Below are 19967 nucleotides of genomic sequence, written 5' to 3'. Positions count from 1 at the left end.
CCAGAAGACTCTCAGACAAGCTGAGCTGCTAGAAGCTAAGAACAAAAGTCACCTGGAAGAAGCAAAGACCAGACAGGCTACCTGGAAGAAACAGAGATCATCAAGCTATCTGAGGAAGCAGATCAGGCTGAGCTGCTAGGAGAGGTTCAGAACAACTGAACCATGGAAAGGACACTCTCTCACTTAACTGTCTGTAGATTGTATACTCCAGGTTCCCAGCTTTGGTGAGATGTCATCTATGCTGGCTGGGATGGGCTTTTGGTGATGGCATTTGTCTTTATGTCATTTCTGCTCCTATACCTCATCACCTATATCCCTGTTAGCAATCCCCCAAAAACTAATTGGTTCTTTAGGTTGCACTTAGGTAGTACTCATACTGCAGTCTGGCCATTGGCTCCCTGTTTTAATGTGAGTAGATGTTTATGTTGCCCCAGCAACAGTGTGTAAATGAGCAAAAAGGCATCTTACAGAATGAGATAAAAACGTCTGCTATCTATACATGTCATGAGATTAATATCTACAAAAAAATGAAAGAACTCAGGGAGTGAAGCAAGAAATAACACAATCAAAAATATCTAATGAAATGAAATGACAGTCTCAGAACATGAGATACAAATGGCCAATGAGCAAGAAAACATGTCAGCATCCTTAGGCATCAGTAAAATGAAATAAAGACTTCATTGGGATTTCATCTCACCCTGGTCAGAATGGTACTGACTAAGAAAAGAAATAACAATTGACATGGCAAGACATGCAGCAAGGGCTGCAATAGTGGCATGAATGTTACAGGAATAAAAAACTGCTTTCAGTTCCACAGACCCAGAGAGCGTAAATAACAAGGAGGGCTTAATCAGGAAACACACAGATCTCCCTGGCAAGGGGAAATAGAACAGATTTGACTGGTGGACTGCAGGCTGGCAGGAATGGCAACAGAAGGCATCAGGTGGGGTTGGGTGGGATGGAGGAAGAGAGTACCAGAAGAGATGGCTGGAATACTTAGGGACCTATGCAGAACCAAATGCAGTGACCCTTGGGAAGACTCATAGTAATGGGGGATACAGCCATCTTCTGTAACCAGGCAAGTAGCACAAGGACACAAGGACTTCAATTCAGTCATAAAACCTTTGACCTACAATCTGTCTTGCCTACAAGATATGCTGGGGTAATGGTGTGACAGAACTTGTGGGAGAGGCCAACCAATGACTGGCCCAACCTGAGGCCCATGCCATGAGTGGCAGCACACATGAGAGGCTGACACTGCCTGAGTGGCCTGGAACCAGAAGTTGGATGGCTCAGGGACCAGGATAGAACCAACTACTACTGGAAAAAAAGTCAATGAAATGATTCCCAATGATATTCTGCTATACTTATAGATCAGTATCTATTCCAGTTGTCATCAGAGGGGTATTATGCAGCAACTGGTGGGAACAGATGCAGACCCGCAGCCAAACACTAGATAGAGCCAGGGGAACACCACTGATGAGGAGAAAGGATTGTAGGATCCAGAGATGTTAAGGATGCATAAAACCAGGGCACAGAATCAACTAAGCAGAGCTTCATAGGAGCTCACAAAGACTGAAGCAGCAACCACAGACCCTATATACATTACGGTTGTATAGCATGCAGTTTTTGTAAGACTCCTAACAATAGAAGTGAGGGTGTCTCAGACTCTTTTGCCCACTCTTAGGACCCTTTTCCTCATCCAGCCATGATATGAGGGTTTGTGCCTGGTCTTACTGCATCTTGTTATGCCATGTTTGGCTGATAACTCTGGGAGGCCTGCTCTTTTCTGAGGGAAAATGTAGGAGAAGTGGATGTGAGGGAGAGGAAGCTGGGAGGAGTGGCAGGAGGAGAAATTGCAGTTAGAATGTAATGCATGAAAGAAGTGTAAAAAAATGCTTTCTGATTGTATTAAATCCCATGTCACAGGAAGAAATACATGCCTAGTACTGCAAATCTGGCCAATAATCCATCATTGGTGATCTTACAGGCCCTGGAGATAAACCTATTACTGTTAATTTGATAAATGGACATAGTATCAAACTTCCTTCTAAATTTTTATCTCTACACCCATAGGTTAATGCAGCTCTGAGATTTAAACAGAGAAATTTATGTGGGGCAAAAACTCAAATGTTCAAAGTGTAGAGAGTAAGTGTCCCTGGAGTGCTTAGCCATAAATTGGATACATCTGTATCATGTCCTCTCTACTCAAGGATCAGGGACCCAAGGAAGAGTGTAGAAAGATTGTAATAGGAAAGAGACTGAGGATGACCCAAGCACAACATGAAAAATAAATGACCCAGAGAATGATAGTGTGGTTCAAGCTTCAAGCTGAAGATCAGAAAAGTAAAGCAGCTGGGCACTAACTCTCACTCTATCTCAGAATGAAAGGTAATCCTGGCTCCATCAAACTTCAGACTGTATGTAACCTCTCCTCAGCATGGCTGGAGAATCCTGAGACCTCAATGTCTTTCTATCTTCCATATGGCTGGAGAATGAATGCTTGATACTGACTAATGAAGACCTTGCTCCTATCTTTTATGCCCTTGTAGTGAGTGCAAGGATTAAAGGCATGTGATCCCAGGAGCTGAGATCATCTTTGTGTGAGCTGGTTCTCTTTAGGGCTGCTTTAATCTTGTGTAGATCCCCAGATCTTGGATTCACAGAGATCTGTCTATCTCTTAATCCCGAGTCCTAGGATTAAAGAAGGTGTGTACTACCACCTCCTAGCTTCTGGCTGCTGGGATTAAATGTGTGTATTACCACTACCTGATTTCTATAGCTTGAGGCTGACTTAGCTTTTTCTAAATCCTCAGCCAAGCTTTAATAAATCATAAATAATATATCACCACACAAAGTATCTTCTGGACACGAGACAGCTACTGCATTCATGAACTCACAGCAATAGAAGTTGCCTGTACAGTCTCAAACTAGTAAACATTCCAGTATAGAAAGGTGAGGGACTTGTGAGCCTGCATGCATACTTGACAGGCAAAGGTTGGACAATATTTTAGGGTGTGGTCTCTTCAGGAGATGGTTCCACAGCTGTGAGTATATGAACAGCACAGACCGAACTCAGGATGTTATTAGACTACTAAGAGGCCTTGTAAGATTAAAAGGGAAAAGGTATGGGGTGAATGTAGGCATTAATGAGAAGGGTGGGGGTGAATATGAGCAAAATACATTGTATTCATGTATGAAATTCTGAAATAATTAGCAATACAAAAATAAAAATAAAGAGACCATATGTCTTAGTTAGGGTTTGTATTTCTGTGATGAAACCCATGACCAAAAAGCAAGTCGGGGAAGAAAGGGTTTATTCAGCTTATACTTCCACAGCACTGTTTATCCATGAATGAAGTCAGGACAGGAACTTAAACAGGTCAGGATCCTAGACAAGAGTTATGCAGAGGCCATGGAGGAGTGATACTTACTGGGTTGCTCCAGTTGGCTTGCTCAATCTGTCTGATTTTTTTATAGAACCCAGGGCACCACCAGCCCAGGGATGACGACACCAACAGTGGGTGGGGTCCTCCCCCATCAATCACTAAGAAAGTGCCTTACAGCTGGATATTATAGAGACATTTTCTCAAATGAGGTCCTTCATCTCTGACGACTCTAGCTTGTGTTAAGGTCACATAAAACCAGCTAGTACAGCATATAATGAAGAAGACGACAAAAAGAAAACAGGTAACAACATATCCTAACAAGGAAGTGAATAAAAAGGAAAGGAAGCCTTACATGCTTTTGCTAGAAATGTAAAATAGTTCAGATGGATAAAAGTGAGTACAAAGGTTTCTCAAGAAACTAATGTTAGGTTTACTATGTGAACCAGATAGACTACTCTTGGGCTTCTACATGGACTCCAAGTCAATGCATCATGGAGATATTTGCACATCAATGTTTATTAAGTACTTCTTTTAATAACTAAGTTCAGAAACCACCTACATGTCCTCTAACAGTGGAATAATGAACACATGGCACATATACTCAACTGAATGTTTTTCAGCCATAAATAAGAACAAATCATGTTTACAGGAAATTTGATAAAACTGGAAATAATCATATCACACGAATTAAGCCAGCCTTGGAAAGATAAATATGGTGATTTCTAGATTTTATAATGATATATGTGCATATATATATGTATATATATATATACACACACACACATATATGATATTTAAGAAGTGAAACTGTCTAGGAAAACAACAGAGACTAAGGAGAGGGGGCAGAGTGAGAAAAAGAGAGGGAATGTGAGTGTGGAAGAAAGTTATCAACATACAATATATAATTTTTTTGGAAATTAAAAAAATATATTAGGAAGTTTACAGATTAAAAAAAGTGTCTGCCATGCCAATGAGTCAAATCCACTGCCAATCTGTGAATTCTTGATAACAACTAACATAGTTTAAATATTTTTAGAGTGAAACCTCTATGGTCAGAATTGCTAATGGCTCCTGAGCATATTTTCCTCACTTTATCATCCCTTATACAAAGTGATAAGAATTCTTTAGTAGTATTTGAACAGGCTACATATACATATTAGGGTTAATGTATAAAGAGAAGACACCACATAAATTTTCAGACATGCAAGAACTCAACAATTGAGAGTATCATATTTATAACATGAAAATCATCCTGAATGAACTGGTTGAGAAGGTCCCTTCCTTTATCTTTCAAAACCACTGTAATAATTATTATAGACTTTTCTATATGAGAGAACAAAGTTAGTGTTTACAATTATCTTTATGTTTTCATTAAGCCGTCTCCAAAGCAGTAAAAATATCCTTTCCCACTCGTATCTTGACATCCTAACTTCTAATTCAGATGCATCTTATTCTTCAAGTTCAGCGTTAGGTTCTGCCCATTCAGGATGAATGTGATCACAGCTAGCTATTTGTTGTATAATGATTTCTTTGGAATGGAAACAGCTCTTGCGAGGGGAGGGAGGCTCCTAATCCCATGGAAGTTACCAGTCTCCAGAGGCTCAGAAGTTCCTTGATTCATTAAGTTCCTCTCCTGGGCTATAAAGACAGTGAATACCACTGTAGGAATATTCTTTTCTGAGTTGTTACCATAGCTATGTGGCCTTTTCTGCGATGAAGCTGCTTTTTATTCACACTTTTCCTCATGCATGCTCATGTAACTAACCCCAAGAAACTCAGAGGTTTACTAAGCTACTCTTTTTTTTAAAAAAATTTTTATTTAAACTAGAAAACTAGAAAAAAAATCTTACTTTACATATCAATCCCAGTTCCCTCTCCCTCCTATCTTCCCATGCCCCTCATGGACCCCATCCCATCTCCCATCCACTCCCCAGGGAAGGTGAGGCTTTCCATGTGTCACATCATTTGGGGTAGGGCCTAGGCCCTTTCCCATGTGTCTAGGCTGAGAGAGTATCCCTCCACAGGGAATGGGCTCCCAAAGTCCATTTGTGCACTAGAGATAAATACTGGTTCCACTGCCAGAGATCCCATAGACTGTACCAAGCTACTCTTATGGGAGAATAATTGCTCTGGTCTGACATCACATGTCCCCAGAAAAGATCACAAATATTTTTACTTGAAATCTCTTGCTAGGTGGAGGTTTGTTTGGAGTCAGGGGCTGTACTCTCATTTACAAGTTTCTAATGTTTTATACACTTACACACACACACACAAACAGCTGACATTTTAGAAAATGTCTTTTTAAGATGGGTATATTGGAGCATGCCAATGGTGGATCTCTATGAGTAGAAGCCAATCTGGTTTACACACTGAGTTCCAGAATAGCCAGGGTTACTGATAGACCCAGTGTGTTTGTGCGCACACGCACGTGTGTGTGTGTGTGTGTGTGTGTGTGTGTGTGTGTGTGTGGAGAGAGAGAGAGAAAGAAAGAGAGAGAGAGGGAGAATTATGTCTTTCCTAGATTAGGTATGCAACAATATACTTTCAATGATTATGTATCTATATTACATGTAATTTACAGAGTATCTTATAAGTTTGGCCTGTCTATAGTATCTAAGAAAAATAGAATTTCATGCTATTCACAAGATCATTTTTCAGGAAAACACAAAAAACTTATATAGATTTCACCTACTTAATTTTCAATGAAGTTAGAGGAAATCCAGAATTTTCTTACACAATATTGTTATACAGACCAGCAGTGGGATTCACTACTAGACATTTTGTTTTTAGAAACATATAGTTTAAGGGTCAATAAACTTGTCATGGAGTTTACCTAAAATAACTGAAATTTTACAACAGGTAGTAAAATTTATTTCTATAAAATGGGACACAATCTAATGAAGTTTCTGAAGTTTCAATGGGTTATTTCAGTGCATGTAGTTATTCTTTTACAATTACTATACTATACAATTACTATACAGTTATATTAATTTATAATTACTATAGCAATATAAATCACTATTTTTATATAAGCTGCATACTGAGATTAATATAAGACTATTTTCATAAATATTAAAAGTGCAGTTGGAGGTAGCACTCACTAATAATCTCTCAATGTCTTCCTCTCTCTCTCTCTCTCTCTCTGTGTGTGCCTGTCTTGGAGGCTAGAGGTCAACTTTTGTTATCTTTCTCTATGACTCTCGGCCTTGTTTTTAAGACAAGGTCTCTATTGATTATGCAGCCCACTAATCCAGCTGGACTGCCTGGCCATGAGTTCTGTGGAACCACCTGTGTTTGACTGCCCAAAGCTAGGGTTCATACCCATTCTACCATGGCTATCTTTTACATGAGTTTTGATGATGCCAACTGGAATTTATGCTTGCAAAGCAAGCACTTCATCCACTGAGCTATATCCTTAGTTCTAACTAATAATTTCTGATTAGAAACGAATGTTACATACAGACATTAAATCACATGAAAATTGTTCAAAGCATTAAGTTACAATTAAGATTTCAAAAACATGCTTCAAAATGGCAAAATACCTTTGCTCAAACTTCAAATATGGTGTGTAGTCTATTACAGCAGGGAAGGTGCCATCCAATCCTTCTCCTTTTAGGCAGAAGCTAAGAAAGCAGACAATAAATATTCATATTAGTAATATTCCAACTGCACAAGAATGCTTTTTTCATAATTTGTTATATATATATATATATATATATAAATACCTTAAATATTTAATTTTCAACATCAATGACAAGTATTATACGACAAGTTAATATATTATTACATGTTTCATAATGCAACAATAAAATTTACTGTGTCTTAATCACTGTTCTATTGCCATGAAGAGACACCATGACCACAGAAACTCTTACAAAATAAAGCATTTAACTGGGGGCTTTGCTCACAGTTTCAGAGGCTTGCTCCATTCTCATCTAGCATGGCAGCAGGCACATGTACTGCTGAAGAAGGAGCTACACCCTGATCTATAAGCAGAGAGTGGGCCTGGCTTGGGCTTTGAAACCTCAGAGCCCAATCCTGGCAACTCAGTTCCTCCACCAGCTCTACTCCCTGGTAACCAAGCATTCAAATATATGAGTCTATGGAGACCCTTATTCTTCAAACAGCCATTCAATCTACATTTCATTCATCTATTTGGCAATAGGTTTTTATTGGACACTGAACATATCACCAGAGAATGTTCAAAAGAAGATTTGTTTTCCATGCTTAAATACAAATTCTCAGGAGGGATTTTCTAAACTCTGAATAAACGAAAGAGATCTTAGATCTACAAGGGGTACTGAAAATCCTCTAATCTCTAATTAACCTCTTCTGAGATCCAAGGGCATGCTGTGAGGCTCACAATGCCAATAAAAGAAATCTGAACCTTTCCACCTCTAATCCAGTAAAGTAATCTCTCCTTTTGCACACATGCAAAAAGATAAAAAGTTATTTGGTTGATGATTACTATAACTTAGAACACATCTTCTAGAGTTGGGTGCAGTGATACCCACCAGTTACCCAAGTTTTAAACAAAACTTTGTTCAATACAACTAAAACGGCAACAACAAAAATCACATCCTCCAAAAATATAAATGTAGAAACACACACACACACACACACACACACACACACACACACACACACACACACACAGTGATATTTCAGAGGAAAAAAATCACCTATGAACTGTCACCTTCTGATTTTGTTCCAAATTTTGACTGCTCAAGTATTCCTATTAGCATACTTATATAAAGAGTATGTATTTACTTATTCAGGCTTGAATAACAAGGACAAAATTAAAGGGGCATCACTTCACACTAGCATTCCTTCATTTTCACAAACATCATTAACATATGGTTAATATATTTGCTTTTCACTCTATCACACACTGTCAGTGAGCAATAACGGAGACGCCTCAGCAGTTAGACACTTGCAGCAAAAGCTGGTGAATGCAGTTCAATCTTCAGAACTCACATAAAGGTGAAAGGAAAGAAGCAACTCCATAAAGTTGCTCCTCAATCTCTGGGCATTCACACTTACATACACACACACACAGTTGTGGTTTGCATATAAATATCCCTAAAGGTTGCTTTGCATACTTGTTCCCTAGACAATGTCATTGTTTGCGATGACTATGAAATCTTCAGGAGGTGGAGTCTTGATGAAGGGATTATGTCAGTGAGGGAGAGCTTGAGGTTTTGTTGCTTGGCCTCACTGTTCTAACTCTGCTTTCTGAGTGGGGACACAATGTGATCTCCAGTTTCCTGCTTTTGTCACCATATTGTCCCTACTTGCTGCCATGCCTTCTCTGTCATGATGGATTTCATCCCTCTGAAACTACAGACTCCTTCTCTTTTTAATTGTACATGTCAGGGAATTTTATCACAGCAATAGTGAAGAATTGCTAAATGGTATTAGCTTCTGTGATAAACCAGACCATGTAGTTTTAGGCCTTTATAACATAGAAAGAATGTAAAGGTTTTGTATATTGGTGCTGGAACAACCATTGAATGCTGTAAGCAGAGCTTAATGGGCATTTTGATGGGAACTTAGAAAGAGGTAGTAATATAACCTGGTAAGAGCAATCCAGAGAAACTTGGATGGTGGAAACCCAGCTAAGAAGGTTTCAGTGAGGAGCAAAGACTCTAGTATTAATGCAATACTTTGGCAAACAATCTGGCTGCATTTGGCTCATATTCTGAGAACTCACATTAGATCAAACTTATAAGTAATGAACTAATTTCCTTGGCAGCAGAAATTTCAAGACAGCATAACATTTAGTGGAGTAGCATGATTACTACAAGGAAAAAGACCATGCGTTAGAAAGGGGGAATCATGCAGTTTGGAGAGGGAAGGGCATTAGGAAGCTAAGGTTACAGTCAAGACAGGTGATAAGAAAAGACTTTAATTGCTAAGGAGATTCATGCCTTGAAGGAGAAGAGGTCTGCTCTGTACCAGAGCAACAGGAAAGAGACTCTGAGGAAAGAAAAAAATCCCAACATCGAAGGCACCAAGTATTGAAAGGAGAAAGCCTGACAGGTTTCTTATTGTTGAAAATCAACTGTATAGGGAATATTTTTTTTTACCAGTTTCAGCACACAGACACTATTAAAACTGTGGTCTAAGGAGGTCAGGATCCACAAACTGGAAGCAGAACTTGGCAGTGAGTCTAGTTTGGTAGCACAAAAGATGCAAGTCTGAGGGCACCAGGGACTCTTATTACAATAATTCAGAAAACTGCTGATGATAGGCAATGTGTGACAGTGTGCCAAGTTAGGGTACTTGCAAAGAGGCCCTCAGAGGCCACTGAATGAAGCTGTGAAAATGAAGGCAAGGTTATAGTGTAGATTCCAAGATTCTGGAGATGTCAGGGCCATGAAATAATATTCTGAGGAAGGAGGCATATTAGGAGTGCAAACAGCCAATGAGACTGGCAAATATTATAGGCTACATGGTTTATGGAGGGGTGGATCCATCTATGCCCTTTGAAGCTAAAGCCACAGACACAGAACTACAAAGTTTGGTGTTTTCCCTACTGAAGTTTCTGCCTTCATCCAACCTCAGTATGCTTGCATTCTTCCTTTTTAGAATGGGATGTATCAGTGTATATTTAAAGTATGCAATTTACTTTTTTATTCATCATTGGTTCACAGTCAAAAGACTGTCTTAAAACTCAAAAGATACTTCAATCTTGACACTTCTGAATGGTGTTGGGACTCTTAAAAGACTGTGGGAATTTTAAAAGTTAGACTACATGTATTCTGCACCATGACATGCCATGGGGTGGAATGTTGTGGTCTGAATATGAAATAAAACTTTTAAAAGAGAAAAAAGCTGAAAAACACATAAAACATGGACTTACAGGACTTAGATGATGGGTCACCCTACATGAAGCTCTAACAACACTCTTGTGTCAAAAGACAATCTTCAGGTTGGCAAGATAACTCAGTGAGTGAAGGTCCCACCATCAATCCAGATAACCTGAATTCAATCCTCAGGAACCCTATGGTATAAGAGACTAGTATCCTGTAATTTGTCCTCTGATCTCCACATTCACAGGTGCCCACACACATGCACACACATACCAAATAAATAAATGCAATAAAAACTTCAATAGACAACCTTTAGACTTTCCCATGTTCATCCTAAAGATTAAGATAGTATTAGCTTATTAAAATACCAATAGGAAAAACCCAGACTTATGAAGAGACCGATATTTTGAAGAGAAAGTAAGTTACTAGAAAAAGAGCCTCATTGGAAATTATAGGAGTCTATTTAAAGTCAAAACCCACAAGTCATTTCAGTTTCATCTTATTAATATTCTTAAAATTTTCAAATGATTCTATTTATAAAAATATTCTTTCTTCACTCTTACCTTTGAGTTTTTGTACAGATAACTTTTTACTTTTAATATAACATATAATTTGGAATAAATTAAACATACAACGATGCTTTCAGAATCTTCAAAGTGATCTAACCACAACCATGTTTACCATTTAGTATCAGTATGGGACTGATTATTCTTGTAGAGAACAAAAGGAAAAATGAACAATATTTTATATTCTAAATGAATGTTAATAATACAAGAGGTACAAAGTATCCAAGACATCTTCCTAGCATTTTCTCTATCTAGACAAGGGGAAAGGAATCTTGCTTATTTTAAATCTGTTCTGAACCTATTTCTTTACATTTTACAGCAGTAGCTGAAAATACTGAGTAAGATCCAGAAATTTCCCTTCCTTAACAGCAAAGTACTGCTGCAGGGCATAGTCTACTCATCTCTTTCTTAAGAGAGTAAGCCTTTTAAGTTAGAAATAACCTCATTTTCTTTCTTCTAGGACCACTTGAAAACTAGTTGACCTGAAAGCAAATATCAAAGTACAACTGTGCTTTACTTAGCAAACTGGAAGAAAATCATGAGTAACAACTGGTAGGTATAATCATTTAAGGACTGAAATCATTGAGTTGAGCCCTAGGTACCTGAAGTCAATGGCATTGAGTCCAAGCAGCATGCCAGCGAGCACATTCGCTTCTTCGCCCAAGACAATGGCTCCATCATCATAAAACCTCCTGAAAAATGCAGTGAATACATGGGGGTTAAAAACAAAGCTAAAGTTTGACCTACAGAAACCATAGTCAAAGATAACACAGGAAGAGCTCCATTTTGTTTTAAAACGTATCACTGCAGTTTCAAAGATATCTAGACCCCCAAGTAAAAATAAACAAGAACATCCAAACTCATGACCCTAAATAAAATCATTATCCCTAAGTGTTTTTTCACTCTCTTTGGAAAAGAATCTCTAACGTGACAATCTCAATGGGCCTTAGATGCCCAGACATTTCCTTACTATGGAATAATATAAATGTCAAGGGAGAGGTGGCAAATCAGGCTCAATGCTCAGGGTTTGTTTTTAAAACTACGTAGACATTAGTTCTTTATGTACAGGAAGAAGAATTTTGTCTTTCTGCAATTCTAAGAGTTACTGACCAAGTTTATAACTTAGAAAGAATGTTGTTTGGTAATCTTTGCTAACACCACTGTGATGCTAAAGCAGATGGTTATCAAGATGGTTGTATCTGAAAAAGAAACTACCCATTCTCTTAACAAAATGTGAGCATGAATCTGCCTCTGCAAATGCCTACAAAGCATCCCCTCTGGATAATGCTCTTTTAAAGTTTCTTTTGAAAATATTAAGAAATTTTCCAGCTATTAAAAAATCAAAACAATGCTGAACTTCATATATATGAGCTGTTCTAGTAGGCAACTCAGTACTCTAAATTATTTTTACTAAATCACATAACTTCCTTTAAAACAAAAATAGTGAAAGGAATTTTAACCATGTGACAGTTCACAAGGAAGTTTTCACTAATAGAATATATGAAGAGGAAAATGAGAGCCAACCATTTACTGACAGGTGTACACCTCAAAATGCCAGAGGGGATTAGGCTGGAACTAAAGTTATCTGTGTCTCTGTACCTCCTGAGAATTGCTTTTACTGATTTACATAAAAGGTAGAAAGTAAAACTTCTAGTCTAACAAAGACTAGTGAAATTAGTGATCGTTCTGTAAATTCCATGAAAGTGTTCCACAAAAGAGACATTTATATAAAAACATGTATCTATTTTTGTTCCTGTCCCAGTCTTGTTTCTTATCAGGGTATGTGTTAAAGACTTATAGAAGAAACATACTTCAACTGTTTCTTCTCTTTTAATTCGAAGAAAAAAATCCTAAAAATCTGAAAAACAATTCACAAAAGACTGACTGTTCTAGCAAACTGCAGCAATGTGTCTATCATGTGCATATGTACTAGCCACAAATAAAAAACAATTCAACAGTGTATGTGAAGATACCAAAAGAACAATGTGGATGATTTGCAAAGGACAGAGTCAAAACAAGCAAGCAAGCAATCAAACAAAAAACCCAAATGCTTTTTATGGTTTAAAAACCATAAACACAATCTACTCCAAAAGTGGTTGGTTACTCCTATACCATTTGAGCTAGCACTGTATGAGTCCATCTCCTGGGAAGGTCTCTGTTGTAGGTCACAGGGTTTGATATAGATTACTTTCCTCCTTCAGTGGTGTGTGAAGTAACTTCCAGCAGCATGAACACTTTCCAGTAGTAGCTACTAGTTTGGCATCAGTTTGATATCTCTACATTCGATGACATAAATAAGTTCCATCTTCAGCAATAGGGTCAGGTTATGAAATATAACCAATACCCTTGGCCATAGTCTGTGATATTTAGTGGTGGGATCTATGGAATCCCTTTGACCAATGGTTCAACAAGATGTTGCACATTACTGGTACTGGAGGTTTTACTTGGTTGTGTAAGATGTCTACTTGAAGTATTGTTTCCCCAATTATATAGTAACTCCACCTAGAATTCCTTTGGTGTGTGTGTGTGTGTGTGTGTGTGTGTGTGTGTGTGTGTTTGTATGTGTGTGTGCGCACACACATGCTTCTACAGTAGTGGGTTTCCATGTTTTTTTGAAAGGACATTATTGCGGTAAATAAGGGTCAGGATAAACAAATAGGCCGAATAGATGTTTATTCAGGGAGAAATAACTTACAACCTAGACAGATGAACACCAGGAAATTCAACCCGACAAGACCGGGCGGCGGCAGGCAGAAAAACCCGTACTCCTTACAGGACATTCTTTCATGTTGGTTGTTCCTTCCCAGATTTCCCTCTTTACTCTTTTCTTCCACCTCACCCCAATTTAATCCTTCTATGCTAGTTTTTTTTTTTTTTATGAGATGGAACCTAAGACACTGCTAAAGTGACCAGGAACCTGAGATTAGATAGGTCATAGTTGTAGGGGATAACCAAATGATTTTACTTTGCCAAAGGAGCATATCAATAAAATGATTCCTAATGACATTGCTATACCCATAGATTGTACATCACTCAATAGCCATCTTGCAGTATATGATAATTTACAAAGAGAGCCAAAATATACAGAATGAGAGACTTTTACACATTTGGCCCTAAATGGCATGTCTTTATCAAACTCCTTGATGGGAGATGTCATTCTGTATATGTTTCTCATACTGGTTAATAATAAAGCACTGTTGGCCAATAGGAAAGGAAGATAGGAGGGACTAGGAGACAAGGAGGAAATAGGAAGTAGTAAGGAGGGTCAAGATGGAGAGTCAGGAGAGAGCAGTATGCGGCAGCCGGCTCCCGGTAAGAAGAACACGTGGACACACATAGATTAACACAAATGGGTTAATAACTAAGGCAGAGCTAGCCGATAAGAAACTAGTACCTGGCCAACAGCATAATATCAAATACAGAGTCTCTGTGTATTATTTGGAGCTGGTGCAGCGGCAGGACAATACCAGGCGGCGGGCGGAAAAACCCGTACTACTTACAACTCCTCTCAAGTCTCAGGTATTTATGTGTAAGAGGAGGTGAAGAGATTACAAGGAAACAGTATCTTCCAGACATAATTGATAGACATGAACTCACAGAGACTGTGAGAGCACATATAAGTGTGCTCTCACGTGTGAAAAAGCCCATGCATCTCTCTCTCTCTCTCTCTCTCTCTCTCTCTCTCTCTCTCACACACACACACACACACACACTGCCCTAGTTGGCTTTAATTATCAACTTGACATAAACTATAGTCATTTGAGAGGAAGGTCTCAACTGAGGAACTGCCTGAATCAGACTGGCCTATGACCATGTCTATGGGAACTGTATTGATTATTAATTGGTGCCGGAGGGCCCTGCCTATTCTGGGTGACATAATCTCTAGGCAAGGAGTCCTGGGCTGTATAAGAAATCATGAACCTATGACTGAGCAACCAGCAAGCAGTGTCCCTCCATAATTTCTGTTTTGAGTTTATGCTTGAGTTCTTGCCTTGCCTTCCTTCAATAATAGAGTATGACTTGGAAGTAGAAGTCAAATAGTCCCACCCCCAGATGTTTTTAGTCACACTATTTATCACAGCAACAGAAAGGAAATTGGAACCATAGTTTTTTGTTTGTTTTTATTATTTTTTTCTTATTTTACATATCGATCCCAGTTTCTTCTCCCTCCCATCTTCCCATGCCCTCGGCCCCCTCCCATGCCACCCCCCACACTCCATAGGGAGAGTGAGGCCTTCCAGGAGGGATCATCAAAATCTGTCAAGTCATTTGGAGTAGGTCCTAGGCCCTCCCTCCTGTCTCTAGGTTAAGAGAGTATTCTTCCATGGGGAATGTGCTCCCAAAGTCCTTTCTGGAACCATAGTTTTATTTGAGCAAAATTATGTTCTTTAAAAAAATGAAAGTAATTGAGGATTATTGTGCTAAATAAATAAGTCAGACTCAAATACTGCAAAATTTCTTTCATATGAATATATATTTCTCTCATATATATTTATGTTCTTCATATATGTATGTCTATATAAGAGAGACATGAACATAAAGGAGAATATTTGGAAGGAGGGACATACAAAAGGCAACAGAGGTGAACATGAGCAAAATACAATGCCATACATGTGTGGATATTTGTCATTTCATACTAGAACATTATTTTGTCCTCTAAAATATTAATGGAATTTAAAAAGATAATAGAAACCATTAATTTTGCTAGGTACCAACATACTTAAAGTTCATCATCTGTGTATGAAAATGACTAAGAACAGAGATGTTTTAATGGAGATATAAACACATGAGTGGGAATGCCCCTTACACTATTTTCCAATAGCTAATGAAAGACTGCTTCATAATCATTGTCACTCACAAAAGTTGCAGATTTCATTGCCAAGTATTTGAGAAAATTCCGAAGATATCAAAATAAACACAAAACTCTTCTTATTCAGAGATGAACAGACAAACATCATTCTAACTTACATAAATACCCAGTTGATGTGTCATGCCACTCAACTTGAGACATGTGTTTAAGGGTAATCTTCGAGGATTTCTTTAAACTACAACACTACATGTAATTATTCTTTTATCCCTGTCTCAATTTCAGCATCATAGTTCTTTTTATCTGTATTTCTTGAGACTTCTTATAATTTATAAAGCCCCCTAGAATGGAATCCACATTTTCACAAAAGGATGGAAAAAATAGCTAGTGTTGTCTGGTAAGTCAGGCTGAGTCATTAGCACACCATGTTATAAGTTCTGTAGCAAACCTTACCATGAAATCCGTTCATTTCAATAGGAGAATCTACTCACATATTGTTTTCCTCAAGGAGGCTGATGTATCTCATTGGTGTTATTGCCACACCTCCATTTCCTGGTGTTTGGTTTGCTGTATTTTGTTTTCCCTACAACATTTTGTTTTTTGTAGTTCAGACATGGTCTTTCCTGAGTAGCCCCTCTCATTTCTCTTTCTACAGTCCAACTTGATGAGTCAGTTTCTGTAGATTAGTGTTCACATATTTGTAGACTCTACCTGCCTCCATCCATCTCTTTATCTCAACCACTGCAGTGTAAAAAGTAGATTGTTTTATTGTCTCTTACAGCTAAATTATCCCTTACAACTATCTTATGACTTTATACAACACAGGCCAATGAAAGCACAGTGTTCACTCACGTTCTGAAGCTTGGTTGTACATCATACTTGGGTGCCACCCTTCCTTTGTGTCCTGCTACCCTTTACTACTGGTGCTTACTTTGCAATACCTTCTTTTCAGTGGTTCTAGATAACTCAATTCTATAGAATATTACCAAATAGCAACCATGTTATAATAATTTTGATAATAAATTACTCAGAAAAGATTCTACTTCTTTAATAATGGGAATCATCCAATTGCCTTTTATTATCAGAAATAGTTTTATAAGATTTATTTTTATTTTATGTGTATGAGTGTTTTTTTTAGATGTATGTATATGGACTACTTGAGTGCCTCTTAGGGCCTTGGAGGCCAGAAGAAAGCATCAACTCTCCTGGAACTTCTGGAAGAACAACCACTGCTCTTAACCATTGAACCATCGTTCCAGCCTTGAAAAGTCTACATTTTTAAATCCCCTTCTTGAGTCAATCTTAGTTTGAAATTACAATTTAAAGTCAAAAGGCAATATTCTACTTGTTTCCTAATGTCAACATGGTATTGTGGGCTGCTGAAGAACACCAAAACAAAATATTAACTGGTTTTAGAAAACTGTTTATCTGAGTCAAGGACCCTTTATGTCGATATTTATACAATTCATTTTAATGAAATACGAGAATTTAGTTCTACTAAGTTAATAAATGAGCCAAATTTTTAAGCTAATGATTTCTTAAGACACTAAGTGAAATACTTGCTAAATGTTAAACAGCTTATTCCTGTCAAACCATGATTCAACCTAACACCTCAGAGGCCTGACAATATAATCCAATGGTGCAGAGAATAAATATAACAGAAAGACTACCTACAAGGCTTTGCCTGTCATGGCTTCAACTTTCTATTACTGTTTGTGTGTGAGGAAAAATTACAGAAATGTACATTTAAGCCCAAGATAGTAATAGTAAAAACACAGTAAATTGAACAAATCTCAAGAAATCATACCTTTACCATTTAAAGACATTAGTCTTCTTAAAAAAAAAAAAACTTTTTTCATCACTTTCCAAGATTTCATGAAATAAAGTTTTAGCATTTAATACTATCTCATAGAAATATTGTTAACAGAAAAAGTTGGCTAAGTATGCAGTAGGAAAGCCAAGTATAAAGCTTGAGACAACTAATCTAAGAATAGTAAGCATACACTAAGAAAACACTCCTTTGTTAACAATATTTTTTGTTCTAAAGAAAATATTTTTTGAGAACACTAACAAAAGCACTACACTGATTTCCAAGAAGATAAATATTTAAAGTACTGAGGTAAAAATGCATAAAAACTTCCATACAAATAATAGAGTATATCATTAGGTACTGTTCAATATTTTAGATGTAAGAACTTTTTAAAGCAAATTTTTATATTATTGTGATCTATATTTTTATTAGGTGTATTCCTTGAAATTATTTATATATTGGTTAAAAAAGTGTTAGTGACTAGCAGAGCATAGCATCTTTATATTTTTTTATTGATCACACATGTTAGCTCTAATTGAAAGAAATAAGTCCTTATAATTCCTTCTGAGTATTCAGTCTGTAAGCTTTCTTATGGCTTTTCAGGTAGGCAAACGACAAATAACCTGTGGGTGGGACTGAAATAGTTAGTCCTGTACAATATCATCTTCCAATTACCCTTTTGTAAAGATCATAAGTTTTACTCTTGGAAGTACATTAATGAAATACAGGGGATCTTATAAGCTGAAGACATTTTGTTTCTGACCTTCTTTCTTGTATCTAGTTTAATCTGATACAAGGAATTATAAGGAACACATGAGGGAAAAATCTTCCCTTATGGTAGACAAAGATAGCATCACAAATAAGCATTATATTATGCTTAGAGTTAAAATGAACGTGAACAGGGACACATTATTAATCTATAAATGTCTTCAGAATGTGAGATTCATTATTTATTTTACCAATGGCTAACATGTCACTGGTTAATGTGACAAGAACTATGCTGTCCACTCCTTTTTATTGGTGAACAAGCCAGACATAGCTCTGTCTCTCTGGAGTATATGAAAGTCCCAGTGAATTGATAGACAATTATGGATGAGGCAAATACTAAAAGGAAAGTAAACAGTTTGTTGAGGGAAAGATGAGATCATAATTTTGGAGTAATTAAAAATGGCACATTCAAGTGTGTGTTTAATTTGAAATGTTGGCCTACATAAGTCTAATCAGAGGTTTGTAGGCTGTGCAACATTTACAATAATAGTGAACTAACTATATTTATTGAGCATCGGGCACAATTATAACTATTTTATTCAAGTTGTCTTCTTTAACTTTGCTACTATATTGTGGTGAAATATGACTTTAAGTATGTAAAGATGTGTTACAGTTGTTTATGTTACAGAATATTACTTTAACTATGTAAAGGTGGGTTGCTTTTGTTTGCACTGCATTTGTTTAACTATGCAAAGATGTATTGCTGCTTCACCATACCTGCCTAAGGCACCTGATAGGTCTAATAAAAGTTGAACAACAAATGGCTAGGCAGTAGAGAGGTAAGTGGGGGGGGGGGAGAAAGAGTAAGGAGAGAGAGAGGGGGGGATAACAAGGGAGAAAAAGAGGGAGAAGCTCTAGGGCCAGGTAGTCATGGAGCTACCATCCAGCCAGACACAAAGTAGAACATACAGAATGAAAGCAAGATTAAAAAGCCCAAGGCAAAACATAATGAAGAAAAACAGGTTAGTTTAAGTTATAAGATCTACTGAAAGAAGTATAAGATAAGGCCAAGACTTCATAATTGATAATAAGGCTTTGTGTCATGATTTGGGAGCTGGTTGGTTGCCCAAAAAGAAAAGCTGTTATACTAAATTGTCCTTCAGAGAAGTCAAGCAACTCATTATAGGTCCCCCAGCCACAGAGAATAGGAAAAAAAAAACAGAACAAAAATACAAGGTAGATTTCAAGAACTATAACTGAAATATGTTGGCTAAGGCAATAAGCAGTCACTTAAATCTTACAAAAAATAACAAGATTTCTGACTTTCAAGACAGTTTAGCATGTGTATGGCTCCTGGTGCAATAAAATAAAATCTCATTTTGGAAGCTAGTAGGTGTCTATATTACTCTAAGAGTCTTGGAGGGTAAAGAGAGATTTCAAATAAATTTAATATAAGAGCAACAAGACTTGCTAATGGGAAGGGAACAAAAGAAAAATCAAGTGTGAACTTTACACTCCCAACATGTTATCTGTGTGTACATAGAGAAATCATTTGATAAGAGTGAATAGTGCCATTGAAGGAGGAACATATACATGAACTTTTATCTAGAGATTTAAATATGGGCTCAGATGATGTAAACAATATTTAAAGCCAAGAAAAGGAATATAATTCCTGAAAAGAAAAAATGAACAAAAAATTAAAAGATAATGCAAGACTTATGAGTCCAGATAACAGTAGCATTTAGGATTTTTGAAGAAGAAAGCAAGATAGATTATACTGCAAAAGAGCATTCACAGAGAGATTAGTCTTTCCACAATGCATGCTTATTTCAATAATAGAGTATCCTGTACATTTCAATTTAAATAAAATTG

At 37.2% G+C, this 19967-nt stretch overlaps 1 protein-coding gene across 3 annotated transcripts in view; it reads right to left on the bottom strand.

Annotated features, from left to right (window-relative positions):
- The window catches only part of Rundc3b (RUN domain containing 3B), a 136933-nt gene that overhangs the window by 62012 nt on the left and 54954 nt on the right, over positions 1-19967 (bottom strand). For all 3 annotated transcript variants that reach the window (XM_051174571.1, XM_051174572.1, XM_051174573.1), the window contains exons 5-6: positions 11373-11462; positions 6932-7012 (exon numbers count right to left, since the gene is read on the bottom strand). In XM_051174571.1, the coding sequence (XP_051030528.1) occupies positions 6932-7012; positions 11373-11462 (171 nt within the window). The remainder of the gene's footprint in view (positions 1-6931; positions 7013-11372; positions 11463-19967) is intronic.

The sequence above is a fragment of the Phodopus roborovskii genome, unplaced genomic scaffold (genome assembly GCF_943737965.1).
Source record: "Phodopus roborovskii unplaced genomic scaffold, PHOROB, whole genome shotgun sequence".
Taxonomy (NCBI): Eukaryota; Metazoa; Chordata; class Mammalia; order Rodentia; family Cricetidae; genus Phodopus; species Phodopus roborovskii.
The sequence above is the reverse complement of the archived record's forward strand: the minus strand, read 5'-3'. Positions and strand labels throughout refer to the sequence as shown.